At 40.8% G+C, this 19063-nt stretch overlaps 1 protein-coding gene across 2 annotated transcripts in view; it reads right to left on the bottom strand.

Annotated features, from left to right (window-relative positions):
- The window catches only part of RAB4A (RAB4A, member RAS oncogene family), a 48526-nt gene that overhangs the window by 18618 nt on the left and 10845 nt on the right, over positions 1-19063 (bottom strand). For both annotated transcript variants that reach the window (XM_065922327.1, XM_065922326.1), the window contains exons 2-3: positions 3374-3454; positions 1227-1341 (exon numbers count right to left, since the gene is read on the bottom strand). In XM_065922327.1, coding sequence (XP_065778399.1) covers positions 1227-1341; positions 3374-3454 — 196 coding nt within the window. The remainder of the gene's footprint in view (positions 1-1226; positions 1342-3373; positions 3455-19063) is intronic.

Below are 19063 nucleotides of genomic sequence, written 5' to 3'. Positions count from 1 at the left end.
CCTTTTCCCAGCACCACTTATTGACAAGACTGTCTTTTCTCCACTGCATATTCTTGCCATCTTTGTGGAAGATTAATTGTGAGGATTTATTTCTGGGTTCTCTGTTCTGTTCTATTGATCCATATGTCTGTTTTGGTGCAATACCACGCTGCTTTGATTACTGTAGCTTTGTATTCTTGCCTGAAGTCTAGTTATGATACTTTTTGAAGCAAACAATTATTAAGCATTTAAAATACTATACCTGACTTTAAGTGAAATGCTTGCACTGGGATTGAGTTTTATTTAACTGAATTTTGAAACTATGAATATCTTTTGTTTGACTTTGTATATCGACTCAAAAAACACAACCAGAATATTAATTTACTTTCCTGCTTTAGCAATTATTGTTTGTTGTTTAGGGTTTAAGTTGTGTCTGACTCTTTTGTTACCCCATGGACTGTAGCCTGCCAGGCTCCTTTGTCTATGGAATTTTCTAGGCAAGAATACTGCAGTGGGTGTCATTTCCTCCCCCAGGGATCTTCCCGACCCAGAGATCGAACCCACGCCTCCTGCACTGGCAGGTGGATTGTTGACCACTGAGCCCACTTCAGTAGTTATGGAATATCAAACATGGAACTTATCTGTAGTGATCTGGCAGTTATTATTCCAAATGTTGATTATGACTTGAGTGTAACGAAAGTGCTAAGGAGAGAATATTTTGTGGACTGTTTAATGTAAAGCAAAACCAACTCCCAAAGAGATTTTAAAAAATTCCTTATGTGCAATGCTACACCGTCCTAATGTGCCACTAGGTCTCAAAGAATAAATTATCCTCCAAATTAGAAAATGTTCATTTGGAAGTGATTCTAAGGCAGGAGTCCCTAACCCCCAGGGCACATAGCAGGAGATAAATGGGCCAGCCAGTGAAGTTGCATCTGCCACTCCCCATCACTTCCCATCGCTCACATTACCACCTAAACCATACCCCCTCCTCGTCTGTGGAAAAACTGTCTTCTGTGAAACCAGTCCCTGGTGCCAGAAAGGTTGGGGACCACTGTTCTAACGTATTCTTCCATAAATCAATGCTGAGTGGAGAAAAACAGAGTTTTAGCTTGTCTTAACACTTTCACAGGTGACGTTTCTAAAACCTGTGGTGGGGAGGAGGGGATTATATACATTAACAGACTATAACTGATTATTTCAAACCAAACTTTCAAATATTATTATTAAGTTAGAGAAAAAGCTACCTGAATCGTTCTTGGCCTGCTGTGTCCCATATCTGTAACTTTACATATTTACCACCAACATTTATTATCTTTGAACCAAATTCCACTCCTATTGTATGATTTGAGTCATCTTTGACTGCAAAAGAAAAAGAAATTTAATTTTAGGACATCAAGGTAACAAGCTTATAAATTTAAATAAGTAACATTCAAATCAAGAGTTAAGTCAATGGAGAATGTAATTTACTTATGCCCTTCATTTCTCCAAAAGTAAAATGATAAAAAGCGCTCAGTGCTTTAAACAGAATACATACAGTTTCTGTTCTCAAAGAGCCAATCAAATTTTTTCCCCAAACCCCTAAACAAGCCATATACTTTAAAGCCAACGCTTTAAACGCGTGGTGACCCTGCCATTTGAGGCCATATCTACCTAACCACTGCTAAGGTTCTCAAGAATGATAACTGCACAAAATACTGGGCACCATCTTGAGAGGCTTCCTGCCCAGTGACAGGCTGCAACTTGGCCAGTGATGGTTTCAACTGCTTGGACAAATATTCTAAACAAAAAAAGTGAAGGGAAGGAAAAGCACTGTAGCCCAAGAAGGAAACTCGATGGATACCAAATATTAAGGGGAAAAAAGGAAAAGATAGAGTAAAAAAATGCAAACAACCCCCCCCAAACCAAGACCTCTATGCACATTATTACAGCTGTCGATTTTCATGAACTTCAGCATTGTGTGTGGCAATCATTTGGAATGAATTTGTTGGCAAAATCAATATTGTCTGAATGGGCAGGGACGCAGGCAAAATATGTAGTTTGCCAAACCCAACTGGAATAAGCTATCTATAAAAGAAAATATCTGTGATGATAAAAAGGGAATAAAACAAACATCCTGGCTATACAGTTCATTGACTGGTTATGGTTCATAACCATAGGATAGAATTTAATTGCAACAGAAATCATCTGACAGCTGTGTTTCCTCCATGCTGGGGACCTGGGTGTAGGAGAAGGTTGAGTCCAGCAGCCTGTCTCATCCTGGACGATGCAGAGCCAGTGTGGACACTCACTGGCACCCAGCTACTGGGCCAGCCTGGGGGGAAACGCCTCCAAAGGTGATAGCTAAAAGCCAGGTTAACATGCGGCTGAGAGAAATACCACCACTGTGGTCATGAGGAGTGAAGGGAGGCTGTATGAGGGGAGTGCCTGCCCGGGCCCGGCATCTGGCCAGCGTGCTCTCTTCTGAGACGGAACAACGCGACTGAGTGGCTGGTTCAGAACCCTTGGCCCACCCGGCAGACGAACGCTTGTCAATGCAGTGGGCAATGGCTCCGTGACTGAGCCACGCTGCGTCTCCGTCACCACACAGGGACTCCAGTGAGCTCCTGGTTGATGGAAATGGAAGCAGCAGAAAACATCCTAGAGTCTTACTCTTCGAGTTCTTTCCCAGGACACCCTCTGTCTGCATTTTACTCACCATCTAACATATCTCACACACCCTTATTTAGGATGAACTTCATTAAATGAAATTAATTCTATTTTTATGCCTTCACCTGACTATAGTAATATAGACAGGTCATTCTCCACAAGTCTCTCGATAATTATAAAAGAACAGTATATTTTAAGGGCCTTTCAAACCTACCATGTTTTACAATAGTTTGGAATACAAAATGTAACCTCCCTTACAACGTGGGGCAAGTCAATGGGAAAAGATATTTCTGTGGGCAAAAGGTCTGGGTTTGAGTCTTACATGTACAATCACTACCTGTTTCTTTACCTGTAAAACAGGATTGATGACAACAGCTGCCTTAACGACAACTGAAGGCCCCTGTGGACCAAACACTACTTTATCCAAAGTGTACAACTAGGGTTATCAGGCCACTCCCTGTCAGGAAATGGAATTCCACAGCATTATAAGGTATTTTAGTGTCTGGAAAATGTACAGGACAATTTACTACATAATGAACAATGACCCACTATGAAACTGAAGTGCTAAATAAAAATCAGATTACTAAACATTTAATAACATAAACTTTTATTGTCATTTAAAAATATCTGTAAACTACAACTTTCTTCCTGCAAACATATTCAGAAGTTTTGCCTTAAACAAATCTGTGTAGGAGCACGCTCTCAGAAGACATAAAAGGAGCCCTGACCACATGATGTCACTTACATTTTTTTTCAATAAACTGATGAAGCAAGCAAGACTTGCCAGTTCCGGCATTTCCAATAACCAAGAATTTAAACAAAAAATCTGAAACACAAAAAAAGACTGTGAACAGTAACATTAAAACAGGTGCTATGAACTTAAGACTACAGTCATAAAATTTAATGAGATTGTAGTTGTTAACATCACAGAAAAAAGAGGTAACTGAATATTTTGAGAAAATGGCAATAAACATATTGACTTACCTTTCCACCTTTTCAATACCTGGCTTACATGCTAACCCAGTGCCTTTTCTAACTTCTCTGGGGATAATTTCTTTTGATACTGCAAGTTTGAAATGTAAGAACTATAATGACAAAAGTGACTAAAATCTCTCTTTGCTATTCAAATAAATATGCATATCCAGTGACAAGTAAATAATCACTTAGAAATTTCAAATGCTTTCTATACAGAGGAAAAAACTTGGTAGACTCATGGGCTTTGAGAAGTTCACTCCTTTCTTCTTTTAAAAAACAGGTGCAACTTCTCCCCACCCTTGCTTCTGTGGCTTGGCCTCTGTCCCCGCACCCAGGGCTCATGGGAAGGCTGCTTCTGGTCACTATTGCCCAATTTGGTCAGTATTCCACGTGTGAAGTTTGTCTCATTCAATATAGGGAGAGTTCTTCACTTCTTCTTTACACAGAGGAATATATTTAATTTGGGACCTTATTTTGCATAAACTGTAAAGAGAGGCTTTCTAGCATGGAACCTGTGAGTCAGAATGAGGGGCACGAGTAGCCTGACACTGCCCTGGTGATTCATGTTGCTTTTTCTGATGGCAAAGAAGTCTAGTTCTCTCAGCCTAGCCTTGCGAGCACAGCTCCCAACCTCACTCTTTGATGGCCACCCACCTCTGCCAAGCCCCAGGCTGCAAGGCTCACCTGTAGCGGCTCTGAAGGCCCTGCTCTGTGCTCCTGGTTCCCGTGGCTGCACCTCTGATGCTATCACCTCCACACTCCCATTTTAGACCTGACCACACACTCCTAGCCCTGGCTCCTTCTCTCCCCCAGCTAAGCCCAAGCAGTCCATTTCTTAGCTTATGCTTGGCCCAGCCCTGTTCCTAAGAACTACACTCGTTATCACTCAAAGATGAAGCCTATTCCACCTCTCATATTTACAGGCATTTAAACTTATAAGACAGTGCTATTAGGATTGTTAGCATTTACAAATACATTTTTATGCATCTCACTGACTGTTTCAGAAGCATGCCACACTCACGTTCATGACAGCACTATTCACAGCAGCCAAAAGATGCAAGCAACCTAACTACCCATTAACAGATAAAGAGTAAACAGAATATGATACATATAAACTTTGGATATTATTCAGCCTTGAAAAGGAAGGAAAATTCTGATACATGCTACAGTATGGATGAATGTTCACACTGTGCTAAGTGAAATAAGAGGACACAAAAGAAGACATACCAGAAGATTCTATTCACATAAGGGGCCCGGAGATATCAAACTCAGAGAGACAGAAAGTAGAATGGTGGTTGTAGGGGTGCTGGGGGAGAGGGAATGTGCAGTCAGCATTTAATGGTTACGAGCATCGGTCTGGAAAGATGGAAAAGTTCTGAGGAGGAATGGTGGTGATGGCTGTACAATGAATGTGAATGTACTCAATGCCACTGACTTTAAAATGGCAAATCTCATGTTATGTGTGCATTTTATCACACACACAAAATAAAACATGCCAGGTCCGATCATTTGCACTGAACAGCTTTTACAACCCAAGAAATTAAAATATCCAAGTTAAAATGACAATACTAAAATTTCTCAATTTTGTTCAATATCCTCTCTGAGAAATAAAGCCCAATACATTGTTGTATAAGTTGTAACCACAGGAAGATGAGAACCAGGTAAGAATGCTGCCACCGTGTAGGCAAAAGTAAGTCTTGAGAAAATAATTTGCACACACAAATGGGAGTGTTTCTCATGCTTCATATGTACACAGCAAAAGGAGTTTCACTAATCCATCCAATCCTGAAACAAAACTCATATGTCTAAGCACAGACTTTGACTTAGAGCTTGTTCCCTTATTATTTTCTGCTTTGGAAGTTCTGCTTAAATGGACTTCATTTGGACAGAGGAGCCTGGTGGGCTACAGTCCATGGGGTCGCAAAGAGTCAGACATGACTGAGCAACGAAGCGCGTGTGCATGCACGCGCGCGCGCGCGCGCACACACACACACACACACACACACACACACACGGCAACTGCTTTCCAGATTACACCACAGTCTCAACAGGTAAAAGGGTAACAATGTCAACTGATCTCACCTTGCTGGACAAAAGACAAGTAAGATGTGCAATTTCCATATGTGAAAATATTTAATTCCTCCAGAAAACTCTTCACACTCTGAATCTTGTAGCTCAAAGAGGTAAGTTTTCTTACTTAAAATAGAAAACCTTTTTGTCGTCAAACATCTAGAAATGCTGGATAAAACATATCACATTTAAAAAAACTCTACAGCTGACCTTTCAGGATGAAGGACTGGAAAAAGCAGTAGGGGCCCTGGAGGGCTGTCAGTTTTGGGTCTTAAGACATGTGGGACAGGGTTCAAGAGTGTACCCATGTGAAGGACAGAAGACAGAGGTCAACCTGAACTTTCTTCAAGGCTCGGCCTGAAGTGAAGGACAGGCTGGGAAATCCTCTCACCAGCTCAGGGGGACAAGAAGCCTTCTTTGACTCTGTCTGGCCTCTCAGCAAAAAAAAAACATTCCCCTTTGAAGATTTATTATGAGCTGGCTCCACAGGAGTTTGAAATTCAAACCAAAAAACATGTGGACGGTGAAAACTCCAAGTCAAGAAATTTAAAACAGTAAAAATGGCCCTAGACAGTGATGTCACCAGGATGCCTGGAAGAAGCAAAGCAGATCACTCTGCAGATCACTCTGGAATCACACTGGCTCCCAAGTGATGCTAGTGGTAAAGAACCCGCCTGCCAATGGAGGAGACATAAGAGACTCAGGTTCAATCCCTGGGTTGGGAAAATACCCTGGAGGAGGGCATGGCAACCCACTGCAGTATTCTTGCCTGGAGAATCCCATGGACAGAGGAGCCTGGAGGGCTACAATCCATAGGGTTGCAAAGAATTTGGACCCAACTGAAGGGACTTAGCACACTGGAAGGACACATCCTCCAACCAGGATACTCAGGAGTCCCGGACTTATAGCTTCTCTGAAGATGAGCTCACAATTTAAAACAACAAAACACTCCAGGAAACAATCCATCATGAGTGAGTCAGCAGTCCAAAGATATTACACCCTTAAGAATTTGATTTTAAAAAGAACCTGGTAAGGGACTCCTCTGGTGGTCCAGTGGTTAAGACTGTGCCTTCCAATGCAGGGAATGCAGGTTTGATCTGACTGGGGGGCTAAGATCCTACATGCCTCATGGTCAAAAAAAAAAAAAAAAAAGGAATGTGATGAAGTATACTCAACATGATTAATACCATAAAAAAGGAATTGGATCCATAAGCGAAGAATAAAATGATTTGAAAGAATAGATCAATTTCTAGAATGTGTCTAAAATAAAAGCTGCAGTCATTAGAAACAGTCAATGGATAAGTTAAAGAGCAGAATGAACAAAACTAAGGAGAAAATTAGTGAACTGGAATAGAGACTGGAGAAAATTACCATGAGGCAAAATAGAGAACTGAAGAGAGAGAAAATGTGAGAGTTTAAGAAAAATGCAGAATTGAAAGAAAGGGTCCAACACAAGTCTGATATGTATTTTGGAATAAAAAGAGAGAGCGAGAGAGAGAATGCGGTAGAGAAAGTCAATGTTAAACTGTAACAACAATCAATAAGAAAGGGAAAACTCCCTAGAAGAAACTAGGTTCCTTTGGGGTTAATCAAAGGTCACCATCTTCAGTGCTGAGACAGGAGCACAGAAACAACGCACTGTCTAATGCAGAATTCAATATGCAATGATCACCTTAAACACCAAGGTGGACTTCTGCTTCCAAAAAGAGGGAGCAGAAAGAAGCACTTTTCCTCATTCCTCCTGCTCAGTACAACCAAGGATCCTAGGCATCACACATAAAAGAAACAAAAGGAGCCTTGGAAAAGTGTAGAGAAGGTGACAAGCTGGCCAGAGACCTAGAGGCCTGGGGAATGACACAGTGGGTTTTTCCGTGGGTTTTCTCCTTTTCCCTCCTCTCTCCCAGGCAGGGAGCTGAACAAGCTAACAGCCAATGGAGGCAGATTTTAAGAGCCCCAGCAAAACCTGGTCTCTCTACTCATAGGACCAGGAAAGGCCAGCCTAGCAAGACGGAAAACTTAACACAAAACTACTCTACTCCAAACACTACAGGAAGAACTCACCCCAGGTCTCACCCTACCTACGCCAGCAAAGGATGGGTGGGAACCCGGACACCACCCTTTGGAGGTTGTAATGAGGGTCCCCCAGCACCAGCAGGGTCGTGTCTCAGAGACCAGGGCTGGAGCTGCAAGCCAGCTCCGAGCTGTCCTTGCCCCCACCACACGCCAGGTGAGACACGGCAGCGGTAGGGGGCAGAGGGCGCAGGTCACAAGAGCCCTCATCCCCACTCGGCAGTACAGGGAGCAGCCTCTCCGCCCGGACGTCCTCGGACGCTCAGACGGCAGCCTGGACTTCTACCTTGACCTGGCGGTAACGAGGGCGGCTAGGAGCAGAGATGAGCTCCACGAGACTTTAAGATTGAGGGTCTCAGAGCAGAAAAAGAAGTAAAAGGAATCCAGATAGGAAAAGAAGAAGTGAAACTCTCGCTGTTTGCTGATGACATGATCCTCTACATAGAAAACCCTAAAGACTCTTCCAGAAAATTACTAGAGCTAATCAATGAATATAGTAAAGTTGCAGGATATAAAATTAACACACAGAAATCCCTTGCATTCCTATATACTAACAATGAAAAAACAGAAAGAGAAATTAAGGAAACAATACCATTCACCATTGCAACAAAAAGAATAAAATACTTAGGAGTATATCTACCTAAAGAAACAAAAGACCTGTACATAGAAAACTATAAAACACTGATGAAAGAAATCAAAGAGGACACAAACAGATGGAGAAACATACCGTGTTCATGGATTGGAAGAATCAATATTGTCAAAATGGCTATTCTACCCAAAGCAATCTATAGATTCAACGCAATCCCTATCAAGCTACCAATGGTATTTTTCACAGAACTAGAAAAAATAATTTCACAATTTGTATGGAAATACAAAAAACCTCGAATAGCCAAAGTAATCTTAAGAAAGAAGAATGGAACTGGAGGAATCAACCTGCCTGACTTCAGACTCTACTACAAAGACACAGTCATCAAGACAGTATGATACTGGCACAAAGATAGAAATATAGATCAATGGAACAGAATAGAAAGCCCAGAGATAAATCCACGAACCTATGGACACCTTATCTTTGACAAAGGAGGCAAGGATATACAATGGAAAAAAGACAACTTCTTTAACAAGTGGTGCTGGGAAAACTGGTCAACCACTTGTAAAAGAATGAAACTAGAACACTTTCTAACACCATACACAAAAATAAACTCAAAATGGATTAAAGATCTAAATGTAAGACCAGAAACTATAAAGCTCCTAGAGGAGAACATAGGCAAAACACTCTCCGACATGAATCTCAGCAAGATCCTCTATAACCCACCTCCCAGAATATTGGAAATAAAAGCAAAACTAAACAAATGGGACCTAATGAAACTTAAAACCTTCTGCACTACAAAGGAAACTATAAGTAAGGTGAAAAGACAGCCCTCAGATTGGGAGAAAATAATAGCAAATGAAGAAACAGATAAAGGATTAATCTCAAAAATATACAAGCAACTCCTGAAGCTCAATTCCAGGAAAATAAATGACCCAATCAAAAAAATGGGTCAAAGAACTAAACAGACATTTCTCCAAAGAAGACATACAGATGGCTAACAAACACATGAAAAGATGCTCAACATCACTCATTATCAGAGAAGTGCAAATCAAAACCACAATGAGGTACCATCACACGCCAGTCAGGATGGCTGCTACCCAAAAGTCTACAAGCAATAAATGCTGGAGAGGGTGTGGAGAAAAGGGAATCCTCTTACACTGTTGCTGGGAATGCAAACTAGTACAGCCACTATGGAAAACAGTGTGGAGATTTCTTAAAAAACTGGAAATAGAACTGCCATATGACCCAGCAATACCACTTCTGGGCATACACACCGAGGAAACCAGATCTGAAAGAGACACATGCACCCCAATGTTCATTGCAGCAGTGTTTATAATAGCCAGGACATGGAAGCAACCTAGATGCCCATCAGCAGATGAATGGATAAGGAAGCTGTGGTACATATACACCATGGAATATTACTCAGCCATTAAAAAGAATTCATTTGAATCAGTTCTAATGAGATGGATGAAACTGGAGCCCATTATACAGAGTGAAGTAAGCCAGAAAGATAAAGAACATTACAGCATACTAACACATATATATGGAATTTAGAAATATGGTAATGATAACCCTATATGCAAAAAAGAAAAAGAGACACAGAAGTACAGAATAGACTTTTGAACTCTGTGGGAGAAGGTGAGGGTGGGATGTTTTGAAAGAACAGCATGTATATTATCTATGGTGAAACAGATCACCAGCCCAGGTGGGATGCATGAGACGAGTGCTCAGGCCTGGTGCACTGGGAGAACCCAGGGGAATCGGGGGGAGAGGGAGGTGGGAGGGGGGATCGGGATGGGGAATACGTGTAACTCTATGGCTGATTCATGTCAATGTATGACAAAACCCACTGAAATGTTGTGAAGTAATTAGCCTCCAACTAATAAAAAAAAATTAAAAAAAAAAAAAAAAAAAGATCAAGGGTCTCACAACATGATACAAACATGTCCCGGTTTTAAAAAAAAATCCCTCATCACAGCAAGAACCAGAAAGACCTCAAACAAAGGAAGAACATCAACAGATTCCAATGCCGAGATGACAGAAACATGTGGAAACTCTGCCAAAGATTTTAAAGCAGCCTCATGAATGCTTCAACTAGCAGTAAGACATGTTTGAAACACATGAAAAGCAGAACTCTTCACCAAAGACAGAGTATCATCAAAGAAAAAGCAAGCACATAAAAGAACCAAATGGATGTTTTGGAATTAAAACATAAAATAACTGAAGTACGGGGCTCAGTGGATGGGCTCAAAACAAAATGGGGTAGAGGAAGCATGAACTGAGCATCAAACTGATAGAAAATATCCAGTCTGAACAACAAAGGGAAAACAGACTGAAAATGTACTGATACAGGCCTCATAGACCTTTCAGACTACCAAAAAAAAAAAAAAAAAAAAAAAAATCTAACTTTCATGTCACCAGAGTCTTAAAAGGAGAGAAAACAGGATAGGGTTGAAAAAGTACTCAAAAGAAATAATGGCTGAAAACTTTCTAAATTTAGCAAGATGGCAATTCAAAAAGCTAGATTATTCCAAAGTCAAAGTGAAAGATGCTCAGTTGTGTCTGACTCTGCGACCTGTATAGTTCATGGAATTCTCCAGGCCAGAAAGCTGCAGGGGGCAAGCCTTTCCTTTCTCTAGAGATCTTCCCAACCCAGGGATCAAACCCAGGTATCCCTCATTGCGGGCGAATTCTTTACCAACTGAGTTATCAGGGAAGCCAGATTCTTCCCAACAAGAATCTAAATACATTCATGCCAAGGCACATCATAATTAAACTTAAAACAAATAAACAAAAAAAATCTTGAAAGCAGCCAGAGAAAAATGATACCTTACCTACAGGGAAAAAAACAATACCAACGACAGCACATTTCTCATCAAAAACCATTGAGGCCTGAAGGGGCACACTATTTTTCAAGGGCTGAAAGTAAAGAGTGCTCTATCCAGAATCTCATATCCTAAAAATATCCTTCTAGAGTGAAGGACTGAGACACTCTTAGAGGAAAAAAAGAGCTAACAGAATTTATCTACCAACATATCTACCCTAAAAGAATGGGTAAAGGGAGTCCTACAAACTGAAAGAAAAGGAATTCCCTGGCAGTCTAATGGTCAGAACTCAGTGCTTTCACTGCTGAGCCCAGGGTTCAATCCCTGGTGGGGGAACTACAGTTTCAAAAGCCATGCAAAAAATAAATAAATAAATAAAGCCTGAAAGGAAGTGATAAAAGGAATTATAATATTATAATCCTGCAACATTACACAAAGGAAGAACATGGTAAATAACAACATAGGCAAACGTATTTTGCTGTTTAAGCAAAAATGGTTAACACCGTTTGATGTAACCCTAAATATAACAAGAGGAAATATTTAAGACCGCTATGAGTGAGGGAGGGTAAAGGTATGCACAAGTCCAACTCAGACATACTGTGGTTCAGTCCCAGTTCACTGCAACAAAGCAAAAATCACAATAAAATGAGTTACACAAATATTTTGGTTTCCCAGTACATATAAAGTTATGTTTATACTATTTTTCAGCCTATTAAGTGTGCAACAGCATTATGTCTAAAAAATGCATACACTTTAATTAAAAGTATTTTATTGGTGAAAAACCTTAACCATTAACTGAACTTTCAGCAAGTCTTAGTCTCATAATCTTTTGCCAGAGTAACATCAAAGACTGTTACAAGTATAGTACTGTTACAAGTATAGTTACAAGTATAGTACTGTTACAAGTATAGTAATAATATAAAAGTCTAAAATATTTTGAGAATTACCAAAACATGTCCCAGAAACAAGAAGTATGCAAATGTTATTGGAAAAATGATGCCAACAGACTTGCTCAATGTAGCATTGCCACAAGCCTTCAATTTGTTAAAAAAAAAAAAAAAAGTCTCTGTGGAGCACAGTAAAACAAGGTATGCCTGTAAGAGAAGGGAAGGTTTTACACTTCGCTTGAACTAGTAAAACAAGGACACAAGTAGACTGCAATATGTACCTATAATGTAATACCTACAGCAATCACTAAAAAAGCTATGCAAAGAGATATACTCAAAAACATTACAGGTAATTCAAAAAGAATTCTAAAAAATGTCACATAAACCCAGTAAGACTAGAAAAAGAAAAGAGAAAAATGAAAAATAGAACAGAAATCAAAAATATAAAATGGCAAAAATAAATTCTAATAGATCAATAATTACATTAAATATAAACTACATAAATATACCAATTAAAAGACAAAGATTGGCAGAAAAGATGAAAAAAAGCCCAACTACAAGTTGCCTACAAAAAACTCACTTCAGTTATGATGTTCAGGCAGAGTGAAAGTAAAAGGATGAAAAAAGATCTATCATGCAAATATTAATCAAAGTAAATCACTATCATTATCAGATACAAAGTCTTCAGGGCAAAGAAAATGACCAAAGACAGAAATGGTCACTGTAATGATAAAAGGGAAAGTCCACCAATAAAGACAGGAAACCTCAATGTGTGCACCATAAAACAGATCTACAAAACACATTAAACTAAAACCTGACAGAACTAAAAAGAGAAATGGACAAAACCAAAATTGTGGCAGAGACATCAACACCTTTCTCTCCATACTGATAGAAAAACTAGACAGAAAATCAGCAAGATAGAGAAGAATTCAGCATGGAAAACCAACAGGATGGAGCAGGACACATTCCTTCCAACGACCCATGTATCAAGATAGACCACATCTTGGGCCATAAAACAAATTATGTAGAATGTGTTCTCCAAACACAAGGGAATGAAAACAGAAATTCGAAATATATATACAACAAGAAAATCTCCATTCACTGCAAGGATTGATGCTGAAGCTGAAGCTCCAATACTGTGGCCACCTGATTCGAAGAGACAACTCATTAGAAAAGACCCTGCTGCTGGGAAAGATTGAAGGCAGGAGTAGAAGGGGACGACAGAGGAGGAGATGGTTCGATGGCATCACCGACTCAAAGGACATGAGTTTGAGCAAGCTACGGGAGATAGTAAACAACAGGAAAGCCTAGCGTGCTGCAGTCCATGGGGATGCAAAGACTCGGACACGACTGAGTGACTGAACAACAAAGAAAATCTCCAAATACTTGGATACTAACCAATCTATGTCTACATAAACCATGATTTAAAGCGGAAGTCTCCTGGGAAATCGAAAAATGCACTGAACCAAAAGGAAATGAAACTACAAATCAAGAGTTGTGGATTACAACTAAAGCAGTGCTGAAAGGAAAATTCAGAGCACTGAATGCACATATTAGAAAAGAGGAAAAGTCTTAATCAATTATCTAAGCACCCATCCTGAAGAACCTGGCAAGAGAAGGGCAAAATAAATGTAAAGCAAACAGAGGAAGGAAATAAAGGGCAGACATCAGGGAAATGAAAGACAAAGAAAATCCATAAGATACAGCAGGTTCCTTGAAAAGGCCAATAAAATTGACAAACGTCTAGCATAACTGATGAGTTCAAGGTTTGGAAGTTGATCAAGGAAAAGGTCAGGTCCTTGAGACGGTCACAGCACATAGCAGCTTTGCTTTGGTAGCACTTTGACAGGGTGCATGGGAGGGAAACCCCTCATCACAGGAGACCTTCCTACTGTCTCCCAAGGGGGAACAGGGCCTAGGGGCGCCCAGACATCCAGCATCGCACCCCAGGGAACTCAGTGTCCACGTCACGCTGCTCAGCAGCCAGGCTGGCAGCACCTGCGGGAGCTCTGTCACAGCCCCAGTTTGTTTAAGCAAAGATGAGTGGATGAGTGTGTGGCTTCACAGGGTATTCAAAGCAGGCAGCCTCTGAATGGCTAAAAATATGTGTATTGGGGCTACACTTAAAGTAACCGAGTGTATAAGTAAAAGGTTGTTGATGAGCCATGAAAGACGCTGGGATTCTTGGCCTCTGGAGGAGAGGAATCAATCTGGGGCCAGTGACGAGCCTTGACTACTCAGCACTTTTGTGTAATAAAGCTTTATTAAAGTATAAAAGAGATAGAGAAAGTTTCTAACATAGACATCAGAAGGGGGCAGAAAGCGTGCCCCATGCTAGCCTTTAGCATACCTTATACACCTATTAGCAGGCTGTTAATTAAAGAAAGGAGATGTCCCAAAAGTCAGAGTGGCACCAGGCCTCTCACCCACAACATGCATTTTGATATAACATTGGCACTAGGTGAGTCATCCCAGGCCATAAAACAGTTGACATGAATCTTGAAGAAAGGCAGGTTTCCAAGCAGATACAGTCTCATTAACATAGATTAGGAGAACAATGTATGGGTAAGACATACTGGTTTGTTGAGCCCTTATAGGTTCTGAGTCTTAAGCAGAATCTTAAAGTTCTTAAGAGGAACTTGAAGACAGAATCTAGGGTAAACACACCAGGTGTCATCATGGCAACACAGGATTTTAAAAGAAATCTCCTTTTAATTTTGTATAGAGAAGGAAAAAAATCTGACACTTGTAAAAGTGTTGCCTTCTGCCGCTTAGAAGAGAAATTAAAAACATGTCTAACACTTGCAGCCTATTTCCTCCGTTGGGCAACCCCTGGCCTTCCTGCCTGTTACCCTCTCATGAAGAACAGAGTTTGGTGTGGCAGGCTTCGAACTAATGTCTCGGCTGGTTATGAAGAAGAAAACCACAGAGGGACTGACATGCGGGGCCATTTTAACTCATTTATGTACCAAACACTGACAACAGCAACAGAGAGAGGGCACACAGCCAGTCTCGGGGCACAGCACCAGACCCAGCAGGGCAGCGAAGGAGCAACGGCGCACACTTTATCTGACGGCCGCAGCACAGGCAACAGGCCAATTCCTTGGAAACAAAGAGCGCTACAACTCACCAACGTAAAATAAGTAATTTAAATAGCGATATTAAGGAAACTGAATTGGTAATTTTAAAACAAAAGAATATTCAGGCCAGGATGGTTCTACTAGAGAATCCTATAGACATTCAAAAAAGAATCAAAACCAACTCAGACATAAATGGTTGCAATATTTTCTTAGAAATAAGAAATAAAAGCAAACATAGACAATGGGAACCTAATCAGCTAAGAAGCTTTGGTACAGGAAAAGAAACTATTAGCAGAATGAAAAGACACCCTATCGGCTGCAAATATTTGCAAATAATGAGAAAATATTTGCAAACAATGAGACCAACCAGGGATTGATTTTCAGACTATACAAAAGAGCTCATCCAACTCAACATAAAGAAAATGAACAATCCGATTGAAAAATGGGCAGAAGACCTAAATAAACATTGCTCCAAAGCAGACTAACAGCGAGCCAACAGGCACATGCAAAGATGCTCAGCATCACTGATCATCAGGAAAATGCAAATCAAAACCACAATGAAGTACCACCTCATTCTGGTTAGAATGGCCACCATCAAAAAGTCTACAGAGAACAAACGCTGGAGACGGTTGAGGGGACCCTTCTATACCTCTGGTGGGAATGTAAATTGGTGCAGCCACTACAGAGAAGAGTTCCTTAAAAAACTAAAAACAAGTTTCCATATGATCTGGCTATACCACTCCCGAGCATATATCCAGAAAAGACAAAAAAGCTCTAGTTTGAAAAGATACACCCCAATATTCATGGAAGCATTAAGTACAACAGCCACGACATGGAAGCAACCCGAGTGTCCATCAACAGGCAACTGGGTTAAGAAGACGTGGCATAGGGACCTCCCTGGTGCTCCCTGGCTAAGACTTTGTGCTCCCAACGCAGGGGGTGTGGGTTCCATCCCTGGTTTGGAAGCTAAGATCGCACATGCCTCGTGGTGTAGCTAAAAAATAAAATAAAGGCCCACAGAAGTGGTGCATCACTGACCCAAGATGACATTAAAAAAAAAAAGATGTGATATATGGGTACAGTAGAATATTCCTCAGTCATAAAGAGAATGAAATATTGCCCTTTGCAGCAACATAGAGAATATTATACTTAGTGAGTTAGAGACAGATACTATGTGATATCACTTGTATGTGGAACCTAAAAAAATAATACAAATGAACCTATATACAAGACAGAAGCAGACTCACAAACATAAAGAACAAACTTTTAAGTACCAAAGGGGAAAGGTGGCGGGAAGGCATAAATTTAGAGTATTGGATTAACAAACTTCTATACAAAAAATAGATAAGCAACAAGGATTTACCATATAGCACAGGGAATTATATTCAATATCTTATAATAGCCCAGAAGGGAAAATAATCTGCAAAAAGTATGTAAATGAATCACTTTGCTAGATGCCTAAAACTAACACAACATTGTAAATGAACTATAATTCAATAATTAATTAATTAAAAAATCAAACCCAGTTAGAAAACGGGCATACATCATGAAGAGGCATTTCACTTAAAAGAATATACAAATGACAAATAAGAATGTGAAGATATGTTTAAAATCATTAACCAATAATTAGGGAACTGTAAATAAAGCCATCATGATGTGTCACTATACATCTATCAGGAAAGGCTTAAATAAAAAGTAATGACAAGAACAAATCTTGACCAGGATGCACAGAAACTAGATCACTCATACATTGATGGAAGAAATATAAAATTGAACAGTGAATCTAGGAAACAGCTTGACAGTTTCTCAAAAAAACTAAACACGCAACCACCAGATGACTCAGCAACTGAACTTCCAGGCATTTACCCAGAAAAATGAAGACTTATGTTCACACAAAACCCTGTACATGAATGTCTATAGTGGCTTTATTTATAACAGGCAAAAACTGAAAAGAGCCCAGATGTTCTTCAACAGGTGACTGGTTAAGCAAATTATACATGCAGATCAAGAAACACTACTCGGCAATAAAAAGGAATGAACCGTTGATACTGCAATAAGCTGGATGGATCTCCAGAGAATTATGTTGTGTGAAAATGCCAATCCCCAAAGATTCTACACTGCATGATTCCATTTACAGAACAGTCTTGAAACAGATGAAAAGATTAGTAGTTGCCAGGGGACAGGGAGGGATGGGGACAGGGAGAAAGAGTATTCAGGGGCACAGGAGAGATACTTCTGCTGATAGAAGTGACATGTATCAGCAGTTATGGCAACATCAACATCCTGGTTACCTTGGACAGTTTTGCAGGGGGGATGGGAAAATTTTCTATTTTTCTTAAACCTGGTTATGAATCTATGAAGATCTCAAAAGGATAATGACTCTGTAAGTTTACTCTGCACATCCCAAACTGAAAGGACTACTGAAGGGTGGGCTTCACAGAAGTCGTACCCAGAGGGAAGGGAGCAGGTGAGACGCGGGGTGTGTGTCCTGTGGCTTCCAGTCTGGGGATGCATGTGTTTGGGTAATGCAAACACAACCAAGCGCCACAATGGGGAGCGGTTCATTCCCTGTAGGTGACAAGAATCCAACTTAGGAAGAGTTTCTACTAAGTTCCTCCTGTGCACAACGGGATGTGAATTTCACAGCCTCTCTCAGAGCTGAGTGCCTTCCCGTACAAACGCTCTCCCCTTGGAGCATGAGGTTGGGTGGCTTATCACAGCAGCAAGTCTCTTAACACACCAGGCACACAGCCATGGATTTAGTAGAAAACGTGCTGATTTTACCAATTAACTTGTTTTTACGATCTGTGGGATTTTTCTCTTTCTTTGCTTGAAGTTGGATGACATACATGTTGCAGGTCATGTATGTTTTACATGTGAAGTGCACAGTGCCTAACAGCTACAAAAAGGCTCACCAGGAACAGAAAACTAGCTGTGTCACAGAGCAATTAATGGAGAGGTGTAAGATACATTGTTAGGTTGTATATGATAACTAAACGTGAACTAAATAGCTATGTCCACTTTAATGGGATTGATGTTGTTTTATTACAGTGGATGTCACTTTGCTCAAAATTACAAAGATTTTCTGCATACAACTTATGATCATTATATTCACCTGATGAGGGTTTCCTCAGAATGAGTTAAGCTGTAGGGTGGGGGAAAGACCATATTCTAAAACAGAAAATCTAAAATAGATATATGCTACTAATGCACTTTTGGGGGGGGGGGTATTGCATGGCATGCAGGATATATTAGTTCCCTGCAGTGGAAGCTCAGAGTTTTAATCACTGAACTGCCAGGGAAGCCCCTGTATTTTTAATTTTGCATGATAAATGTTGAATTAAATAACAGGAAAGGTATTGAATAATTAGAAATCAGTCTTGGGCAAAAGTCAGTCATTGAGGAGCAATTCATACCAGGAAAAAATGGCCTCCACTGAAACAGCTAACACAAAGCCAGGGAAGTAATTCCAGGGAGGAACCTCATTTGGAATGTACCGACTCGTTTTAGTGCTCATTTCAAGCGACCTCCAATTTCCTGGAGCGCGGCAGGCTGGCAGTACATGCTACAGTAGGGTTGTGGCCAGAGGGACAACGGCGGCCAGTGACAGGGTGCTGGGCCAAGAGGGGGCGCTGAGGGCACCACATGGCTAACAGCCGGCCCCCGGCCTTCAGAGACAGCACCGCACGGCTAACAGCTGGCCCCCGGCCTTCAGAGACAGCACAGCTAACAGCCGGCCCCCGGCCTTCAGAGACAGCACCGCACGGCTAACAGCCGGCCCCCGGCCTTCAGAGACAGCACCGCACGGCTAACAGCTGGCCTCCAGGCTTCAGAGACCGTCATGCTGGTAGACCAGATGCCCTCTGCCTTCCTAGTTTCTCCCACAAGCACTGGTTCTGCTTTTAAGGTTCCCGAAGATCTGAAAGGAAGCACAGGAGG

This window comes from Muntiacus reevesi, chromosome 2 (assembly GCF_963930625.1).
Source record: "Muntiacus reevesi chromosome 2, mMunRee1.1, whole genome shotgun sequence".
NCBI classification, from domain to species: domain Eukaryota; kingdom Metazoa; phylum Chordata; class Mammalia; order Artiodactyla; family Cervidae; genus Muntiacus; species Muntiacus reevesi.
The sequence above is the reverse complement of the archived record's forward strand: the minus strand, read 5'-3'. Positions and strand labels throughout refer to the sequence as shown.